General features: G+C 36.5%; 1 protein-coding gene across 1 annotated transcript; it reads left to right on the top strand.

Annotated features, from left to right (window-relative positions):
- Nucleotides 1–1,063: 1,063 nt before the first annotated feature.
- On the top strand, nt 1,064–21,327 carry Crebl2 (cAMP responsive element binding protein like 2). The gene is made up of 4 exons (XM_027955969.2): nt 1,064–1,367; nt 11,969–12,166; nt 13,548–13,692; nt 18,193–21,327. Exons 1-4 carry the CDS (start codon nt 1,353–1,355, stop codon nt 18,195–18,197), a joined length of 363 nt encoding a protein of 120 aa, XP_027811770.1. The 5' UTR covers nt 1,064–1,352; the 3' UTR covers nt 18,198–21,327.
- The last annotated feature ends 1,517 nt before the right edge of the window (nt 21,328–22,844 follow it).

The following is a 22,844-nucleotide window of genomic DNA, read 5'->3' as shown; positions in this document are numbered from 1 at the left end:
ACTGCCAAACTGTTTCCTAAAGCAGCTGCACCATCTTACATTATAATTATCATTTTTTTAGATGGACAGAATGCCTTTGTTTATTTTTTGTGGTGCTAAGGTTCTAATCTAGTGCCTCACACATGCGTGGCAAGCGCGCTGCCACTGAGCTACAGCCCCAGCCCTGTAATTATCATTTTTAAAATAAAGAATTTAAGCCAGGCGCAGTGGCACATGCCTATAATCCCAGCGGCTCAGGAGACTGAGGCAGGAGGATCCCAAGTTCAAAGCCAGCCTCAGCAAGCAAAAGTGAGGCCGTAAGCCACTCAGTGAGACTCTGTCTCTAAATAAAATACAAAATAGGGCTGGGGATTTGGCTCAGTAGTCCAGTGCCCCTGAGTTCAATCCCAGATACCAAAAAAAAAAAAAAAAAAAAAAAAAAAGAAAAAAGAAAAGAAAAGAAAAAGAAAAAACAACAAGAAAAGAAAACTTAAACCGGGCACGGCGGTGCATGTCTGTAATCCAGGAGCTCGGGAGCCAGTTCAAAGCCAGTCACAGCAATTTAGCGAGGCCCTAAGCAACTGAGCAAGACCCTGTCTCTAAATAAAATACTTTTTTAAAAAAAGGGCTGGGGGTGTGGCTCAGAGGTTAAGCTTCCCTGGGTTCAATCCCCAGTACCAAATAAATACATAAATTAATTTTTTAAAATAACTTTATTTTGCACCTTCCCAGAGTCCCGTAAAACGCCTGCTCCCAGGGCCCTGCCTCCATCGTTGCCTCGCAGGGCCCCAAAACCTCACTTTCACTGTCCGGCAACCGCTGGCACTCCAGAACCAAACCCAAGGCCCTTCGCGCTGTGGGAAACGCAGTTTCAGACTTCCGCACGCCCCGCCTCCTTGTGCTGGTAGGCCAACGGGAAAACAGACGCCCCTTTCTGAGGCTCTCTGGATATTGTAGTTCTCTTTTCAGTCAGCTGCGCAGTGACTACGGAAAGGAAAACTACAATTCCCACAATTACCGCAGCGCTACGGAAGCCGAATGGACCATTACGCGCGCGGCACTACCGCCCACTTTCAGGACTCGGCGGCTCTCCAGGGCGTCTGTAAACACACCCAGAGACTGTCATGGAGAGGGAGGAGGAGGCGGCGGCAGTGAAGGGAGGCGTTTTGGGCCGCCTCCAAGGTCCGCTCTGCCATTCCTGAACTAGTCCCTGGTCCCCGTGACTGGCATCAGGGAAGTGAACTGTTAGGCGAGAGGAGGAGACAGTCAGAACCATATCTCCTTCTTCCCCGGGGCGGGGGCCGGGCCGGGCCGGCTGAGCCAGGGGAGGGCCGGGGGAGGGAGTGCCTGGCCGGGCCGGCCTGTCTGCCGAAATGGATGACAGTAAGGTAAGTTCTGTGGTTTGCACGCGCAGCTGCCGCCGCCTCCTGCTTTTCGCTAAGTGCTAGTCTGCCGCTGAGCCTCAGCTCAGAAGTCCATGCCAACACCCAAGCAACACCTCCCTTACACATCCCTGCTCCTCTCCACTTATTGCCTGATGGTACCCAACCAAGAATTCAGGGAACACCGAGGCTGTGTTTTTCCAGGAAGGGCCCTGTCTTTATTCCCAGCACAACCCTGTTTGCCAGCTTTTCCAGAGAATTCTAACCATCGTCCTTGACCTGCCTAGCGAAATAAGTGAAGAAATTACTCTGCTTTTTCTTTTTGCCCTTCCGTGCGCCTTCTCAGCCGTCTTAGGTTTGGAAGATCTTAACTAGTGAACCCTGAACCAGCCCTATTCCCTTTGACTAAATAGTCCCCTTCTCTCAGAATCCCTCACTCAATGCCCCATTCATATAATCAGTTCACTCCCCTTATGAGCTATTTTCCTGTGGTTGGTTGGAACACTGCTAAGCTCCTGTTGCTATTTGGCCAGAGTCTGGAATTTAACCTCCTCTAGAAAGCCTTTCTCTAAAAAGAGTAGTGAATTTATTCTTGTTAATTTACCGTAATATTCCATCTCCATCATACTTTTCCTGTCCAACATATCCATCTTTGTGATTTTAAGATAATAGAGAATGTTCATTGTTGGTTAATTCATACAGTTGAACTATGTATAACCTATTCATATTGTCTTCATATCTATCAAAGTTTGTATTGTTTAGTTTTATTCCATGAAGACAGAGATGGTCAGGGATTTGCATATTGGTGTTTTAGAATGTTTAAGAATTGGGCCTTTTTATTTTAAGGAATCAAACTTTTAAAAATTTGCCTGTTTTTGAAATCAGCCCTTCCCAGAGCTTTTCAAAGCCTCATTTTCTGAATTCTCTGGCATACTCCTTGGATAATGGTTTCCTTTGTTTGGATGCCCTTTTTACCTCCACCTAAACTACTAAATTTTGCTGTTGCTGTTTTGTTTCATACATCCTCAGAGAGATAAAAAAAAAAAAAAAGTCCAGCTTAGCTTTGCTGTTTTATTCTACATTATCTTCCTTTCTTCTTCATGCAGAAGGCCTTGAGAAAAGTGATAGAAGGTAAACCCCAGCACAGTACTCTGGACTTAGTACTCACTTAGAGGAACGGATTGCGTGTGAAGCAGCAAACATTTCCTATTAGCATTGATATTTCTAACATAAGTGGTTAGTTCCAAAATTTTTCCAGAAAATAATTTTTCATAGTCTTTGCTAGTTCAGTCTTTTAGGGTTAATATCTTTTTAAAATATTTATTTTTTAGTTATAGGTGGACACAATATTTTATTTTTATGTGGTGCTGAGGATTGAACCCAGTGCCTCACATATACTAGGCGAGCGCTCTACCTCTGAGCCACAACACCAGCCCCTTTAAGGGTTAATATTAAAATTATATCTGAATTCGGTCCATTATAGTTCCCAGAAAATAATAATTTTGTAACCATTTAAGAATGCTAAAAGAACATATTGTTCTTTTATTTTCTCAGCTTGTGACTCCTACCGCATTCTAATTTTCAGTTGCTTCCTTTTCAGATCTTTAAAGCACAATAGCTTTCTTAAAGTCTTCAGTAATCTCAAATAAGTCCCAAGAAAAACTTAAAGGATTTTGGGTTATTCTCCTTACATATAAAATCCCAAAGGGGTTATTTTTAACACTAGCACACAGTAGTAGGAGGAGGATATAAAATTTCATCCAGCAGTGTACCTCAAACAACAGAAAGTACTACTTAATAATGATTCATTGGAGGGCTGGGGTTGTGGCTCATTGGTAGAGCACTTTCTAGTATATGTGAGGCACTGGGTTCGATTCTCAGCACCGCATATAAAATAAGTAAATAAAATAAAGATCCATGAACAACTAATAAAAATATTTTTAAAAATGATTAATTGGAACAGAATAACATTAAGGTGATTGCCCAGAAGTAGCTGGGCTTTATTAATCAATGTGCTCTAGTTGAGCAAAAGAGTGAGAGCATATATATAATAGCAAACGGGGAACATAGAGCAAGAGGTAAAATGGGCATCTAAAAAAGGTATCGCCCACTGATCAAAGAAAAAAGCTGTGTGCCTACCCACTGCTCTTTACAGCTATGAAGAAAAAACAAAGCAAGTAGTGACATCTTCATTGAATACTTTTTTTTTTCAGTTGTTGATGCACCTTTATTTATTTATTAATTTTTTTGTGTGGTGCTGAGAATCAAACCCACTGCTTCACACATGCTAGGCAAGTGCTTTACCACTGAGCCACAACCTCAGCCCATCTTCATTGAATGTTAAGGGCTACTGTTAATTTCCTTCACCACCACAACCTAGGTCTTTTATTTACCACATCTTCAGAAAGTGAGAATGTCTAATCACTTCTTTTCTGCTGCTAACCTTTCTGCCAGTTTCTCCAATCAGAGGAGAAAGAAGATAAAGTAGGCATCTCTAAACTGAGGGTTAATTCCTGCCACTCTTCTTTCAACTCCATGGCTTTGCCCTTCTCCCAACTATTCTCTTTTGAAGCTGGAGCTAAGTATACCTTCACCTAAATATAAAACAATGGCTGAAATGGTTACAAACCTATTTTAACAATTCCTGAAATGGTTACAAACTGGCTCAGCAAGATGGTCTTTATTTTACTGTCTTTGCTTCTTTCCCACCCAACTCTTCTCAAAATTCAGTTAACACATGAACCACTCCCTGGGGAACTATTAAATCCAAAAATAGACCCCATTCCCAGGGATTCTGATTCAACAAGTATCTTCTACACTTTGAAAAATACTGACCCAAAATTATCAAGCCTAGCTTATCATAATTTGGCCCCTGATTATCTTTCCAACCTTTTCTGTGATGACAATTTTACTTATGCCTTATGCTGTAATCTCAGGGTTAGTAAAGTATGCCCTGACAGCAAGCCAAATATAGTCTGCTGCTTGCTTTTGTAAATAAAGTTTTATTGGAACATAGCCATGCTCTTCCAATACATTCTGCCCATAGCTATTTTTGTGAAACAATGGAAGAATTGAATAATTACTAAAGCAATCATATGGCCTACAAGTATTTACCATCTGGCCCTTTACAGAAAGTTTGCCAATCCCTGTTAATCAAAATTGGGCATCTAAAATGGGGAGTTTAGGAACATGTTAAATAGTAGAGTAAAAAACAGTCCTGCTAAAGTATATCTCATACTAGGCTAGTTGGGTAGGAAAAAATCCTAGCCAAGTTATTTAGCCTTTCTGAGTTTCTACTTTCTTATCTTTTAAATGAGGCCAATACCTTCTTTGCAGGCTTTGGTAAAGATTACAGATTAATCACATACAGAATCTAGTTCAGAGTCTTAACACATAGTTGGTACTAAAGAGCATTACGGGGGGCTGGGGATATAGCTCAGTTGGTAGAACGTTTGCCTCATATGCATAATGCCCTGGGTTCAATCCCTAGCACCACCAAAATAAATAAATAAATAATCGCTTATGCCTTTGGGTTTAAAAAAAAAAAAGAACATTACTGTGAGGCTGGGGATGTAACTCAGTGGTAGAATACTTGTCTAGCATGTGTGAGGCGCTGAGTTCGATTCTCAGCACCACATATAAATAAATAAATAAATGTCCATCAACAATTGCTCTTTAAGATGTCTGTACCATTTTACATTCCTACCAGTCATGTATAAGGGTTCCAGGTTCTTCACATCTGCACAAACACTTGTTATGGCTCCCTTTTTTGTTATATAGCCAAGTCCTAGTGGTTATAAAGTGGTATCTGGTTGTTTTGATTCACGAAAAACTAGTGATATTGAGTATTTTATTATTAGCTTATTGACCATTTATGTATCTTTAAATGTCTATTCAAATCATTTATTCTCTTTGCTTCTTTCCCACCCAACTCTTCTCAAAGTTCAGTTAGCACATGAACCACTCCCTGGGGAACTATTAAATCCAAATTCCTAGGATGATTGCAAGTTCAAAGCCAGCCTCAGCAAAAGTGAGGCACTAAGCAACTCAGTGAGACCCCATCTCTAAATAAAGTACAAAACAGGGCTGAGGATGTGGTTCAGTGACCGAATGCCCTTGAGTTCAATCCCTGTTACAAAAAAAAAAAAGATGGCAATACACCAAAAATTGATTTATAGATGGAAAAGATATGCTATCAGAATTCCACCTTTTTGCAGCAATTGTCAAGACAGTTCTAAAATTTATATGGAAATACAAGCAATCCAGATTAGCCAAAACAATTTTGAAAAAGAACAAAGTTGGAGGGCTCACACTTTCCAATTTCAAAACTTACTAAAAAGCCATAGAATACTCTCCTGTTTTCTCTTCAGATCGTATAAATCTTTTGCCTTTTACTAAAAAGCCATAATAATAGGCTATAGGGATATAACCCAGTGGTGGAGTACTTGCCTAGCACATGCAAGGCCCTGGGTTCCATCCTGTGCAGGGAAAAAAAAAAAAGAAAAGGAAGGGCGAGGAAAGGAAAGGAAGTCACAGTACTCAAGGCAATGTGATACTGGCACATGAATTGATACGCAGATTAATGGAAAAGAATCTAGAAATAAATCCTTAAATTTATGGCCAAATGATTTAAAAATGTGCCAAGGGGGGATAAGGGTGTAGCTCAGTGGTAGAGTGTATGCTCAGCAAGTGCAAAGCCCTGGTTGCACTTGAGATGGATGTGCACTTGGATAGAGGATACCCAGCATCCCTCTCTCACAAAACAGTGCCAGAATAATTTAATGGGGAAAGACTAGTCATCTCAATAAAGGTTGCTGGGACAGCCACAAGCCACATACAAAGTCGGATCCCTATCATGCAATACACAAAAATTAACTAAAAATCAAAACAAAGATTGAAAAATAAGAGCTTTTTGTTTTGTTTTGTTTTAAGGGTACTAGGTATTAAACAGGGGCAATCTAACACTGAACTACATTACTAACCCCTTTTTTATTTTTTAAAATATTTTTTTAATTATTGATGGACCTTTATTTTTTTAATATTTATTTTTTAGTTGTAGTTGGACGCAGTACCTTTATTTGACTTATTTAATTTTATGTGGTGCTGAGGATCGAACCCAGGGCCTTGCATGTGCTAGGCGAGTGCTCTACCGCTGAGCCACAACCTCAGCCCCAGACCTTCATTTTATTTATTTATATGTGGTGCTGAGAATCGAACCCAGTGCCTTGCACATGCTAGGCAAGTGCTCTGCCACTGAACCTAACGCCAGTCCCACCCCTTTTATTTTTATATGGAGACCAAGTCTTGCTAAATTGCCAAGGTTGTCTTGAACTTGTGATCCTCCTTCCTCAGCCTCCCCAGTCACTGGGATCACAGATGTGTGCCACCATGCCTGGCAAAAACTATAAAACTCTTAGAAGAAAATATAGGATCTAATCTTTGTGACCTTAGATTGGATGATGGTTTCTTAGATATGAGCACAAACAATTCCCTCCCCCCCACAAAAAAACTATACTTCATTAAAATTAAAAACTATATTTCAAGGACAGTATCAAGATAAAAAGACAAGCCCACTTAATGAGAGAAAATATTTGTAAATCATAGACATGTTGTAGGATTTGTATCCAAAATACATAAAGAACTCTTACAAAAGTCAACCATAAAAAGACAGCCCAAATAAAATGGGGGTAATTTTTAATTGTCAATGGACCTTTATTTTAGTTATTTATATGTGGTGCTGAGAATTGAACCCAGTGCCTCACAATGCTAGGCAAGTGCTCTACCACTGAGCCACAACCCCCGCCCCTGTTTTTTCCATTTTTAGTGTATTTATTTTCACTGTAATATTTATTATTAACCTTCTGTCTGCTTGCTTTGGGTTTAATTTGCTCTTCTTTTTTAAAGTTTCTGAAGATGGAAGAATAGGTTATTGATCTTAAAACCTTTTTAAAAAATATTTTTAGTTGTAGATGGCCACAGTATCTTTATTTTATTTATTTATTTTCATGTGGTGCTGAAGCTCAAACCCAGTGCCTCACACGTGCTAGGCAAGTGCTCTACCACTGAGCCACAACCCCAGCCTCTTAAAATCTTTTTAAATATTGGTGTTCACAGCTCCCTCTTAGCAGTGCTTTTGTTGTATCTTATAGAGGTTTTGGTATGTTGTGCTTTCCTTTTCACTCACCTCAAATTAGTTTTTTAATTTTCTTTGTCATCACAATCTTCTCTGACCCATTAATTATAGGGAATGCCTTTTTAAAAATTGTCTTATTTTTATTTTTTTAAAGAGAGAGAGAGAGAGAATTTTAATATTTATTTTTTAGTTCTCGGCGGACATGTTTTTATTTTTTTAAATGTTTATTTTTAGTTGTAATTGGACACAGTACCTTGATTTTATTTATTTATTTTTATGTGGTGCTGAGGATGGAACCCAGCGCCTGGCACATGCTAGGTAAGTGCTCTACTGCTGAGCCACAACCCCAGCCCTACCTTTTTTTTTTTTATCTATCATTATTTATTTAATACTTATTACCATGTACTAAGAATTATATGATACTGTACAGGTGTTTCCTTTGTTATAATCATGCCTTGGTGCATGACTGTAAACCCAGTGGCTCTGAAGGCTGAGGCAGAAGGATCGCGAGTTTAAAGCCAGCCTCAGCAAAAGCAAGGCACTAAGCAACTCAGTGAGACCCTGTCTCTAAATAAAATACAAAATAGGGTTGGGGGTGTGGCTTAGTGGTCAAATGCCCCTAAATTCAATCCCTGGTAACACCCCTTCCAAAAAGAGTGAACCTTTTTTTTTTTTTTTAAGAGTAAATAAAACAGATAGTTAACAGAAAATAGGACCTTTATTCTTACTTGCTTATAACCAGTAACATTTAATATTTTTAACATATAATAAAGATAGACTTAGTATTGCCCGAAATCTAACGTCTTTAATATCCTACCTTTTTGAAAGAGGTTCTCTGGAAGATATGAAAAAGTGGCTAGCAAGTTTCTTTTTTTTTTGATGGTAGAGAGTATGGACTGAGGTCCTCTTGAGTGTTTCCTTAGGGCCTATTATCTTTAGCTCACTAATGTGTTTGGGGTGGAAAAAGAGGCAAAATGGATAGTGGTAGAGAGGTACACTGTTTTAAAGCCAGGTATTTAAATTATCATCTGACTTTAAGTCAATAGAAATTAAAACAGTAGAAAAGCTAAATGTTTGGTTATTTTCATAGTTCTTGGAGTTTGTGTTGGTACATAAAAATCAGTGCTTTCATTTAGCCATATTAAAATCTTCCTCACAGAATACATATAAGGAGAGAGCAGAGGGACAAATGTAGTTATATATGAGATTGTGAAGATTTGATTTATTGGGAAGAATGTATTTTTTGGTCCAGTGATTTTTATTTTTTAGTATGGGGGATTGAACCCAGGGGCATTCAAACACTGAGCCACATCCCCAACCCTTTGTATTTTGAGACAGGGTCTTTCTAAGTTGCTGAAGTCGTTGCTAAATTGCTGAGGCTGGCTTTGAACTAGTCCTGCCTTAGACTCCCTAACTACTGGGATTACAGGCATACACCGCTACTCCCACATGCTCCAGAGATATTTAAGGAATTTTCAGGGTTGATTTCAGTTTTAGCTTCTGATTCTTAAGTCCTAATTAACATTCCTTCTCTATTCCTCAATCTTTTTGGCTTATGAAATACTAAAAGTTAAGGTGTTAAAGGCTATTAGTATACTAACCAACATTTGTCTAATATTTTTACAAACTGCTTTCATATACATTTTATACTAGAGATTTATTATAGTCCTTTTTATACACATGACTTTTTTGAAAATTGGTACACGTGTCAGACATTATCTGGTACCAAAAACAAATAATTCAGCATATTAGTGAAGAAAAGTTCAACTAGAGAAATGGTGGTTACATGGTTTTAAATGCAATTTTATAGGAAATGACATAAAATACAGGAACCATAGATTCATTTAATGTACCTTTATTATTTAAAAAAGGAATAAATAGCTCTAATTCAAATATTTTATTATCATGAAACCTAAACAGAGGGTTATAACTGTTGTTTGATTTTTATGACTTTGTTAGATTTTAAAAAATCAAAGAAATCTATGAAATAACAGTGTTCTCTTGCTGACTTCAGCCATTCCTGAGTTAATTGAAAAGAATAGTATGTGAGATGTTGGATTATAGTGTTATAATTGCTGACTCATTTTACTACATAAAGAATAGAGCTGGGTGTGGTGGCGCATGCCTGTAATCCCAGTGATTTAGGAGACTGAGCCAGGAGGATTGTGAGTTCAAAGCCAGCCTCAGCAATTAAGTGAGGCTCTAAGCAATTCAGTGAGACCCTGTTTCTAAATAATATATAAAAAAGTGCTAGGGATGTGGCTCAGTGGTTAAACACTCCTGGGTTCAACCTCTGGTGCCAAAAAAAAAAAAGAAAGAAAGAAAATTAAAAGTCATTATACATTTATTTTACTAGTACTTGCATTTATGCTGTAACATACTGCTTTTTAAAACTGTAATAATAGTATATTTAATTCAGGGCATTCAAAATATTTTACTAAAATTATGCAGTTGATGAGATATAATCATTATTTAAAATTTAAAAATTAGTAGTATTTGGGTCAACAAGGCCATTCTGTAATTGCTATCAAATATTTGGCTTTGAGAAGTTTCCTGATGAATATATTGGTTTTTTTAAATTTTTTTTTGTAGTTGTAGATGCACAGCATGCCTTTATTTCTTTTTATGCATTGCTAAGGATTGAATCTATTGCCTCACACATGCCAGACAAGCGCTCTGCCACTGAGCTACAACCTCAGCCCCGAATATATTGTTATATCAGTATTAAGACATGATGATGCAGAATAGAAAAGCTTCAAAAGACCAGTTTTTGAAAAGTTTAAATTTCTTTAAGAGTAGTCCTAAAGCAGCATTTTTTTTTTTTTTTTTTTTTTTGGTACCAGGGATTGAACTCAGGGGTACTTAACCATGGAGCCACATCTCCAGCCTCCCCTTTTTTTTTTTTTTCTCACTGAGTTGCTTAGGGCTTTTTAAGTTGCTGAGGCTGGGTTTGAACTCTCACTCCTCCTGCGTCAGCCTCCAGAGCCACTGAAGCAGCTATCTTTTAAGATGATGGTGGAAATGATACTCTTTTCCGCCCCAGACCTGGAAGTAATTGTCTCATTTCAGACTTATACTATAAAATGGTTAGCCATTATGTTATGAGTGGGGTTTGGTAAATGTGGCTGATTGACATTCAAGCATGTGAAGTCCACACTGTACCACTGAGCTACATCCCCAGAATCACCTTTCTCTGAGGGTGATTTTCAGAATAAAAACTCATCATCATTCAGAACTTCATCAAATAAATAAGATAGACAATCATATTGTTTGTGAATTTAATGAATAGTTTTAAAATAATGAGACACAGTATGAGAACTGGTTCCAATAGTACTTTCCAAAAAAGTACTTTGGAATAAATGCATCCCTTTTCAAGGTTACTGCTTTAAAGCATATTTACTTGATGTGCAAGTTTAGGTTCATGAGTTTAATTAAAACTTCATCACCTTTACTGCATAGTTAGATATAGTATAAGACCTTGGGAAGGTTTCAAAGCTAAACAAGGAGGAAAATTAAATCATTTTGTCAGTCAACTAATAATTGTGCCTAGGCAGGTAAAGATAGTGAGAGGATATTTTGTGACACCCAGTGGGAGCAAGTAGAAATCAGTCTAGGGTTATAATTATCAGCTTCTAAAGGCAAAAGAGAATTATCCTGAAGATTTCTTGGACTTTCTGTGTGTTCCTTTGGGTTGCAATTTGAAGAGGGAATTTATAGCTCAAATGCTTAGGATGTATGTTTACATACATATATATATATAAATAATATAAAATTCAATACGTGTATTTTTCTAAATTTAAACATTTCAAAATCATAAAAAAAATCTTATAAAAGCTATTATCACATATCAGAGAAATCATCACTGACCTTGTTAACTTCTTTTCATCTGTTTATTATAACATTGAGATCATAAGGAACTTGCAATTTTGAATGTTGTTTTGCTTATTTCAGTATAGTTTTTTCAAGGCAATAAAAATTCTTTATAAGCAAAATATTTAGTGGTGATATTTTAGTTTTTAAAAATATATTTTAGTTGTAGATGGACACAATACCTTTATTTTATTTTTATTAATTCTTACCTGGTGCCGAGGATCAAATCCAGTGTCTCATACCTGTGAGGCAAGCACTCCACTGAGCCAAAACCTCACTGAGCCAAAACCTCAGCCCCAATATTTTAGTTTTTTATTATTCATCTCCATATGGTTTATAAAATTTACTGTTTAACTATTTAAACTTATTATTGAAGAAATAATAAAAGCTTATGTTATATCTTTTCTCACATTCATGGTATCAAAAGTATCAGGAAAAAAGAGAGACAAAGACCTGAAGGCATTTGATGGAATTGGGCTTTCTTAGTTCCAGAAGCTTCACTTATTTATCATTTGTAAATGTTCTCTTTGCTAATATGTATCCATGGCCACTTGCTATATAAACTAAGAGAAAAAACAATTATTTCTTCTCTCTCTTGTTGAAGGTGGTTGGAGGCAAAGTAAAGAAGCCTGGTAAACGTGGTCGGAAACCAGCCAAAATTGACTTGAAGGCAAAACTTGAGAGGAGCCGGCAGAGTGCAAGAGAATGCCGGGCCAGAAAAAAGCTGAGATACCAGTATTTGGAAGAGTTAGTATCCAGTCGAGAAAGAGCTATATGTGCCCTCCGAGAGGAACTGGAAATGGTAAATTCTCTCAGTAAAATAAGCCAATCTCATCTTGGCAAAATAAATGTATACAAAAATATCAGTTTTTGTTAATCCAGTTGGCAAACATTGGAAAGAATATTAATCTGTTAGCCATGCTGTGGGCAAATAGTCATTTTCTTAGGTGGGAACAAAATGTTGTTGTTTCATTGAGGAATTTTTTATGATAGGAAAAAATAGAAAATAACCCAGATGTGTAACAATCTAAGTCAAATAAATTATACTACATTCACATATGGGACTGCTTTGTAGCCAGTAAAAAAATCACAGGGCACATATGTGTTTACTGGTATAGAAGGATGTTCATAATATATTAATTGTGAAAAACAGTGTAACAATATGTAATTGCACAAATTATGATACCATTTGTGTTTAAATGAATTTATCTATTTTACATGTTTTATTTCATTCATTCATTCATTGTTTTTTTCTTTTTGATACTGGTGATTGAACATAGGGGCATTTACCACTGAGCCACCTCCTCAGCCCTTTTTATTTTTTATTTTGAGGCAGTTTTATTTTGAGACACTGAGTTGCTTAGGGCCTTGATAAGTTGCTGAAGCTGGCTTTAAACTTGTGATTCTCCTGCCTCAGCCTCCTGAGCCACTGAGATTATAGGTGTGCACCACAATGCCCAGCCATTTAATTTTTTTAATACATTGAATTTGACCTATGCTATAAAGTATTTTTACCTGCATTATAGGTTACTTAAGGGCTTCAACTTTGTATATACCCAAAGTCCATAGTATACACTCTGGTAGAATATACATCTCCTGTCATCTATATCTCATAGTAGTGTGTATGTCTGCAATCTAGTAGATGTTTAGTGACTGTTTGTGAAAGAGGGAAGGGTAATTACTAAAATTATTTTTTGTGTTTGGGATAGAAATAATACTGTGACAGTTATAAAAAATTGAGATGAATTCTAATTAATGGCATAGTATGAGGGCATGTTCTTTTAGTTAGAGGGACCTCTTTAATCTGAGCAACCCTCCAGCACATTTCAAAACTGTGCAGTAGCAGTTTTTCTGGCCTCTTCTGAAAGATGACAAATCTCATATATGATCTAATGTGATAAATGGAGTGTGGGATTCTCAGCAATCAACCTGACCTCTAATTGTGGGAGCTTGTATATCTAGGATTCTACCAGTGGTTCCTGAATTCTGTTAACTTTTTTTTTTTTTTTTGGTGGGGGTACTAGGAATTGAACCCAGGGGTGCTTTAGCAGAGCTACATCCCAGTCCTTTCTATTTTGTAAGAGAGGAGCTCACTAAGTTGGCTTTGAACTTGTGATCCTCTTGTTTCAACTGGGATTACAGGTGTGAGCTACTGGGTCTTTTAACATTTTTATATATTTCAGTATAAGCAGTGGTGCATGGCAATGGACCAAGGAAAAATCCCTTCTGAAATAAAGGCCCTACTCACTGGAGAAGAGCAGAACAAATCTCAGCAGAATTCAAGCAGACACACCAAAGCTGGGAAGACAGATGCTAATAGCAATTCCTGTGAGTATGATCCATGGGAGAATTTTTATTTATTTTTTTATTTAAATTATTTTTTTGTTGTAGTCGGATAGCATGCTTTTATTGTATTCATTTATTTTTATGTGATGCTGAGGATTGAACCCAGTGCCTCCCACATGCTAGGCAAGTACTCTGCCACTGAGCTACAGCCCCAGCCTGGAAGAATTTTTATTAAGGGAGCATCTCAAGGTAGGGTTTCTGTTGATCACTTCCTTAATGTCTTTTTTTTGGAGGGTACCAGGGATTGAACTCAGGAGCCCTCGACCACTGAGCCACATCCCCATCATTTAGAGACAGGGTCTCTAAATATTTAGAGACAGGTTGCTTTGCACCTAGCCGTTGCTGAGGTTGGCTTTGAACTCACAATCCTCCTGCCTCAGCCTCCCATGTCACTGGGATTACAGGTGTGTACCACCAAGCCCGGCCTTAATTTGTCTTTAAATAAAATGAAAGGTTGATGTCATTTGCAATGCACTAGTAAGGAAGTTAAATAGCATTAGATTCTAAATACTGAAATGCACTTTATATGAGTTCTATAAAGGGCAACTGATCCATTTATGGAAATTTTTTTTATTAGGAAGATAATACATAAATAGGAATGACACTGATCTAGTTATTGTTGCTACTACTATATTTTATTTGTATTTTATTTAGAGACAGGGTCTCACTGAGTTGCTTAGTACCTCGCTTTTGCTGAGACTGGTTTTGAACTTGAGTTCCTCCTGCCTCAGCCTCCCCAGTTGCTGGGATTACAGGTGTGTGCCACTGTACCTAGCTTTATTTATATTTTTATTTACAGCTTACAAAGAAGTAGTTTCCCTTATATTTATCTTAAATATGAACTCTAATAATCACATTAAAGAATTTAAGGGTTGATGGTATAGCTCCATGGTAGAACATGTGCTTAGCATGTGCAAGGCCTGGGGTTTAATCCCTGGCACCAAAAACAAAAACAAACAAATTATACTTATTTTTTAGATGAGAAATAGCAGGAGTCTGGGTAATGTGCCCAAGGTCACACAGCTATAATATTAGAACCTGTCCTCACTAGTCCAGGCCCTTTTTCTGTCAATATAAAGATTTCTTTTCTTGCTGTGGAGATTGAACCAAGGGCCTCACATGCTGGGAAAGTGCTTTACCACTGAGCCCAACCCAGCCTAGGAATATTTTTTTCCCTCAAAATCTATTTTTTAGTTGTAGATGGACACAATATCTTTATTTTTATGTGGTGCTGAGGATCAAACCAAGTGCCTCACATGTGTGAGGCAAGCATTCTACCACTGAGCTATAGCCTCAGCCCCCCCACCACTTTTTAAAATTTATATAACAAAATTAACCATTTAAGAAAAAAATTAACCATTTTAAAGTAATAATTCAGAAGCATTTAGTATATTCACAGTGTTGTACAAGTATCACCTCTAGTTACATAACATGTAATCACTCTAAAAGAGAACCCTAAACCCACTAAATAGTTATTACCTTTATTCCTCCCCTGGCCAGTCCCTTAAGACTATGAATCTTCTTTTTGTCTATATGGATTTATCTTGGTCCGATATTTAATATAAATGGAATCATATAGTATATGACTTTTTTGTCTGGCTTCTTTCATCTAGCATGTTTTCAAGGTTAATTCACATGTCTTAGTGTTTATTCCTTTTTGTGGTCAAATAATATTTTTACACATATGTATATCACTGTTGTTTATCCACTTATCCATTGATGGACGATATTTTTTGTACCTTTTGGCTCTTGTGAACAATGCTCCTATGAACATGTATGTACAGGTATTTGTATACTTATTTTCAGTTCCTTTGAGTATATACCTAGCAGTCAAATTGATGGGGCATATGGAAATTCTGTGTTTTAACTTTTTGAGAAATTGTCATGATGTTTTCCATAGTGACTAAAACATTTTATATTTCCATCAGCAATATATAACCTCTAATTTCTACATAGCTTATCAACACTTGTTATTTTTCATTTTTTATTATTTATCATTATTTATTTTTTTAAGAGACAGGGTCTTGTTATGTTGCCCAGGCTAGTCCTTATCTTCTATGCTCAAGTGATCTTCCTTTCTTAACTCTGGGGTTGCTGGAATTATAGGCATGTACCCATGTGCCTGGCTGGATTTTTTAAAAAACAGTAGCTATCCTAATGAATGTGAAGTAATATCTTATTGTAGTTTTGATGTGCATTTCCCTAAATATCTAATCATTTTGTATCTTTTCATGTGCTGCGATTGTTTGCCATTTCTTTGGAGAAATGTCTAAGTTTGCCAGTGTTTTAATTGTGCTTTTCATTTTGTTGTTGAGCTGTAAGAATTTTTTTCTGGATATTGGACCTTTATCAGATATATGATTATTTTCTCTCACTCTTTTAAGCTATCTTTTCACTTTGTTGATAGTGTCCTTTTGATACACAAAATATTTTCATTTTGATGAAATCCAATTTACTTTTTTTTCTTTTATTGCTCATGATTTTGGTGTCATATCTAAGACTCCATTGCCAAATCCAGGGTTGTGAAGATTTATCTCTTGGTTTTTCATCTAAGAATTTTATGGTCTTTTATTTGGGTTGTTGACCCATTTTGAATTTATTTTTCTTCATGGTGTGAACACAGGGTCCCTGTGTTGCATATAGGTATCCAGTTGGACCAGTACCATTTGTCTTATAGATTGTAATGATTTTGTTGGTTGATTGATTGATGATGATGATGATGATGATGATGATTTTGGTAATGGGGATTAAACCTGGGAGCACTTTACCACTGCGCTACATCCACAGCCCTTTTAATTTAAATTTTTTTTCTCTTTTTTTTATTGGTTCTTTTTAGGTATATAGGATAGAATACATTTTTACATAATTATACAAGCATGGAATTTATCTTATTCTAAATAAGTCTTTAGTACCTCTCCTTCTGCTTCTCTTTCCCCTCTCCCTTCTCTCTATTGATCTTCCTGCTATTTACCCATAGTTATTTTTTAAAATTAATTTCTTGGGCTGGGGATGTGGTTCAAACGGTAACACGCTCGCCTGGCATGTGCGGGGCGCTGGGTTCGATCCTCAGTACCACATAAAATAAAATAAAGATGTTGTGTCCACCGAAAACTAAAAAATAAATATTAAAAAATTCTTTCTCTGGGCTGGGGATGTGGCTCAAGTGGTAGTGCACTTGCCTGGCATGCGTGCGGGCCGGGTTCGATCCTCAGCACCACATACAAACAAAGAAAGATGTTGTGTCCACTGAAAACTAAAAAAAAAAAAAAAAAATATTAAAATTCTCTCTCTCTCTAAAAATAAATAAATAAATAAATAAAAATTTAAAAAAATAAAAAATTCTTTCTCTTCTCTCTCAAAAACATTATTAAAAAAAATAAAAAATAAAATAAAATAAATTTCTTGTACATGTATATGATGATTGATTCATGTGGTATATTCATATATGTACATAGGAAAGTTATGTCAGATTAATTCCACTGTCTTTCCTTTTCTTGTCCCCCCTTTAATCCACTGAACTTCTATTCCTCTCCCCACCTTATTGTGGGTTAGCTTCCACATATCAGGGAAAACATTTGACCTTTGGTTTTTTTGGATTGGCTTATTTTACTTCGCATGATAGTTTCCAGATGTATCCATTTACCAGCAAATGTCATAAAGTCATTCTTCTTTATGGCTGAGTAATACTCAATTGTGCATATATATACCACAATATTTTTATCCATTCATCTGTTCAAGGGCACTTACATTAGCTTAGATTTTTTAAAAATTTTATTCTGAAGCTGGGTATGATGGCGCATGCCTGTAGTCCTAGCAACTTGGTAGGCTGTGGCAGGAGAATTGCAAGTTTTAGGCCAATTTAGGCCTCAGCAATTTAGGCCCTAAGCAACTTAGTGAGACCCTGTCTCATCAGTAAGTAAGTAAGTAAATAAATAAATAAATAAATAAAAACAGGGTTGGGGATGTAGCTCAGTGGCAAAGTGTCCCTCAATACCAAATAAATAAGTAAATTTTATCTGGAGATGAAGTCTTGGTAAGTTGTCCAGACTGGCCTTGACCTTGCAATCCTCTTGCCTCAACCAGCCCCACCGAGTCACTGGGATTACGGATGTGTGCCATTGCACCTGGTTTATAAAGATTCTAGAATAAAGGTATCAGGTGTTTTCTTCATTGCGATTACTCTGGGAGGACTTAATGTAGTTATTAGGAAATATTATCAATTTTTTAGTCTTTAATTTTTTCTTGAATTGATATAATTGTCTTTTTGATGACTTTTATTAAATGAGGTAACACTGGATCTTAATCAAAATTGAATTAGTGAAAAAAGGCAAATCAACTGTTTTTCTTTCAATTATATTTAAAAAAAATAACCTTCCCATAGATGCTAATCTGAAAAGAAATTCATACCTTTTAAAACAGATTAGTCAAATTTCATTGACCTTGAAAGCATTATAACATTGGTGAATTTGATTTATTTTTCAGGGTGAAGATGATATAAAATGATGAATCAGTGATTGAAGCCAATATTCTAATTTCCATGGAGGAAGAATAGGCAAGATTTTGCTTCTTGGCTCCACTTACTACCTACTGCTCAGTAGTCATCTCTGTAAATCTGCAGTTTCTACCAAAATGTGGGATTACAGATCTCAGAAGATCTTGCTTTAACTTTTAATACTTAGAAATTTTTCAAACATTCAGATCTGTTCTGTACTGCTACCCATGACATTTAACATGTTAAGATGCTTGAAAACACAAGAGTAAAGTGGTTGAAGATTGTATTTTTGCACCTTAACTCCACATTGCTTTATTGGTTAATTTATATTCATGTAATTCACATAATTGTATGTGTATGTGTGTTTAGGTGTCACCTCCTTTCATGTTTCTGATTGCCCTACAAAGAGAAACCAAATGGGCTGATTGCTAACTGTAAGTTCTCAGCCTTTATGGACCTAATATTATTTCTTTTTATTTACTTGAGTAATGTTTATTTTCTGCATGAACCATGATTTCTCCTGTGAGCCATTCCAGCATAAGCTGTGAATATGTATTAACAAATATATACATTTCTATTTTTATAATCCATAGATATGCCTGTTTTAAATAATGTATATGTTTAAAAAATACATCAAGAAAAGCCTTAAGACAGCCTCTATTTAAAACTTTTGTTGCTGTCTTATCCAAATGTATTTATGAAAGTTTGGTAGGTCCACACTTTGATAATAGTCAAATTTCACTTTTAAGCGGAAGTAACCTTTTAGGCATTTCAGCAGCATACATTATCTTGACAACCTAGAATATGTATGTATATGTATATGTTCTATTTTATGTTTATATATGTATGTGGGGAGGACAGGAGTGAATGTTCACACATTTTCTTGTGTACTCAACTAAATTGGAGAATTTTTCTGGAGAAAATAGGATGAGGGCTGGGATGTAGCTTAGTGGTAGAGTGCTTGCCTTAGCATGCATGAAGCCCTGGGTTCAGTCCCCAGCACTGGGAAAAAAAAAAAAAAAAAAGATGAAGAAATTAGCTGCTGAGATTGAGTTTCTGCCTTGAGATCTGGAAAAAAACAAGGGACAAACTGTTGGTAAATTTAGTGGCTATAGCCCTAAGCAGAATACTTAGTGTCTTCCATGACATGAGTTTTCTTATGAACATGTTCTGAGCCAGAAAGAAACATACTATGGTCATGCATCTGGTTCAGTCTGTGCCTCCACTGGTATGAAGCACTGGAGCTGGAGTTGTACACAGCAGTGTAGCTAGTGTGTCCAGCAGAAAGTATGCAAGGGCAGAGGAGTTCTTTGCAGTTCCCATCATTGCTACATTTACTTTCTTCTTGACCACCAAATGGAGTGATGGTTGACGAATCAAACTTATAATATGATGTACTCAGACCTAGGAATCTTTTGATTTCCCCAGTGAGACACTTTATCACTCTTTCTCATAGTTAAATCAGTTGTGTTCTCTGTTGCTGCTAAATCATAATTGTTCTTCACTAATGAAACAAATGTTTGGCTTCCAAACAAATATACTTTTGTTATAGACTAGAAGTTTAATAGGAGGCATCATCATCTAGATTGTTTTTGAGGTGGGACATAAATTGGACCACACAGTTTAAGATTAAAAGATACTTTTTCCCTTTCTGTCAGGCCATGCATTTGAATAAAGTGCTTCCCCTTAGCCTGAGTTCCTAAAGACCTCTTGTGCTTAGGTTGCAAACTCAGATCTCTTGGCTAGTTGTGTGTAACTACTGATAAATCACTAGCCCAGCTTGTTGGGTTTCTGTATTTTGGAAGATAGGGACTTTAAGAGTATTTAATGTCTTCTTAGGACCATAAATGTGGGTAGATTAAGGATTGTTGATATTTAGACCTTCAGAATCTGTGTTTTAAATGTAATGTTCAGATTGTAATGGGTATGTTTTTGCCAGCTGGTCTACTCAATTGTATATTTTTATTTTGCAGAACAACCCAAGACTGACTTTATGTTGCTTTGTTCAGTACCTTCTGAATTCCCCAAAAGAGTTGTTTTCAAAGCAAACATTCCAAAATGAATGTGGCTCTTCAATGCAATGTCTCCATTGTGATTGAAGGATTTCTTTCTGGTTATAATTCTAAATGACAGGGTCATTTGCACTTCCTCCCCTCCTCCCTAGTATCTACAAGAGCAGGGACTTTGTCCTCAGGTAGAGGATATATAATTTTGGGTGAAAGTAAATTATAATTTATTTTAGTTTATTTCTGAACCTATCTATTTGGTATCTTGGAGTAGATCAAACTAAGAGAATGTTCCTTGGTCTTGAAAATGACTGTTGTGATTGCTTTGGGCATTGTGCTCGCTGCACACTTTGTCCACTTTGGAGCATGTGAATAAATGTCACTGATTAAAACAGTTAGAGCACTTCCCTCCCCATCCAGTGAAGGGGCAGCATACCTAAATCTCTCCCTACCTGTGATGACAGGGCTGGGAGAGGACAGACAGTGAAGGAACCAGTGAGTACAGGAGAAGGATTGTTCTCCTTGCCCTCTGAGTGGACAGAGAAATGTTTTTCCTTTTCCTTTTTTCCCCCAAAGAAAGAAAGGTAAAGGAAAAGATATATTTGTGTATTTAGACCAGGCATATTAAGTCATTATTTTAGCATCAACATTCCATATATTAGGTCAACTGAATGTAATATGGAATGAATCTGACCAGGCCAAATTCTAGGATTTAGTTGAAGTCCTTAAACATTTTTCCTATTTTATTTAAAATATTCCTATTACATCTAAATCAGAATTATCTCAGTGCAGCAAATTCATATAATTATTTGCCAACTAATACATTACTTAGTGTTACCATTTAGCATTTAATTTTGTCATCTTTGAATTATGATTGATATGACTAATTATAGAAAGTACAGGTTTAAACTGGAGTTTTCTTAAGTTAAAGGCAAATGAAATTTTAAAAATGCTGTATTTCACAAGAAATCAGTTGCTACTATCAGTTACATATTTCATTTTTAAAAGGAGGAAGATTATTGAACCACATGGTATCTGGGGGCATTGAAGGGATTTTTTTCTTTCTCTGAGAGCATTGTACAATTATATTTTTATGAGAAATAAAATATCTTCACCAGAGTTTGTCTCAAGTTGTCTATTTCACAGTACTGAATTATGTCTGTATAAGAGTATGGGGTTTAAATAGAAGAACTGGTCCTAGGTCCATTTTCTGAGTCACTTGAAATTATTTAATCTCTCATTCTTTTTCCTCATCTACAAAAAAAGGAGAATAACTTTCACAGAATAGCTAAGCTAAATACGAGTTAAGAGAAATTGCTTGTTAAGTAGTACAAAACTATGTTAAATGTTCATTATTATGCCTGTTTGAGTGTTTTTTTGGATTTAAAAAATATAGTTCTTTAATAAGTTGGAATCTAAAAATGTAGTGTTGCACACATCATATTTCCCAAGTCTTTAGCTATATTATGTCAGTCCTTGAAATAGTGTAGTTGGATTCTGGATGCTCTTTTTATCAACAGTAGCCTTCTATTATTAGGCTAATTTTAAGAACTAATATTCCAACTGGCAATATTATCCTATCATCTGCATAAAGCAGGTTTGCAGGCTGCTAGGTAAGTTGGTCCTCCCCTTCCCATTTCCTTCAGTTTTCTTAGTTACAGGGGTAATGAATCAGAGTTAGAACTGCATGTGTGGTTGTACCGATTGTTCTGCACAAAGGCCCTCAGTTAAGAGGGTAAAGGCCCTAAAATCTAGTTTCCAATCCCTTCAATAAGCTATATGTAGAGAAAGGGGCACTTGTCATCAGTTCATCTAGGCATAAATGTGTGAGGGTCTGTCTAGAAGAGGTGGCTTTTTTTTTTTTTTAATTTTTTTTTTTTAATACTTATTTATTAGTTTTCGGCGGACACAACATCTTTGTTTGTATGTGGTGCTGAGGATCGAACCCGGGCCGCACGCACACCAGGCGAGCGCAATACAGCTTGAGCCACATCCCAGCCCCGAAGAGGTGGCTTTTGATGACTTGCTCAAAGTGGATACCTCTCTCTTTTTTTTAATGTGCACAACAATGGTATGTAGCAGCTGGCTTTGCTGGCTTCCCAGAGAATGGCCAGTTTTATGCATCTTTTCCCAACTCCATGTTCAGTGACATTGGATTGGTGGCTTTTATTCATCTTGTTTGTATATATATAGTACTGGGGTTTAAACCCAGGGGTCCTATACCACTGAGCTACATTCCAAGCCCTTTTTATTTTTTATTTTGAGACAGGGTCTCGCTAAGTTGCCCCAGCTGGCCTTGAACTTATGATCCTCCTGCCTCAGCCTCTCTGTGTAGCTGGAATGAAAGGCATGTGCCACTGTGCCTGGCTATAAGAAGTGGTATTGAAATAACAAGTAAAAAAAAGCAAAGTCCTAAATAGTTTAATATGTTCTTAGTTGTATTTTAATGGGGAGATATATATATATATATATATATATATATATATACACACACACACACACATATACCCACACATATATACATATCCAGATTCTTGATTTTATTGACTTTTTGAATTTATAAATCTATGATTTTTTTTTTCAGTGCTGGGGATTGAACTTAGGGCTTCACACAAGCCAGGCATGCACTCTTCTGC

The sequence above is a fragment of the Marmota flaviventris genome, chromosome 3 (assembly GCF_047511675.1).
Source record: "Marmota flaviventris isolate mMarFla1 chromosome 3, mMarFla1.hap1, whole genome shotgun sequence".
NCBI lineage: Eukaryota > Metazoa > Chordata > Mammalia > Rodentia > Sciuridae > Marmota > Marmota flaviventris.
Note: the sequence above shows the minus strand (reverse complement) of the source record. Positions and strands in the feature narration are given on the sequence as shown.

Coding starts and splice junctions, on each gene's coding strand:
- Crebl2 (XM_027955969.2), top strand. Junction 12,167..13,547: donor TCCGAGAGGAACTGGAAATG/GTAAATTCTCTC, acceptor TATATATTTCAG/TATAAGCAGTGGTGCATGGC.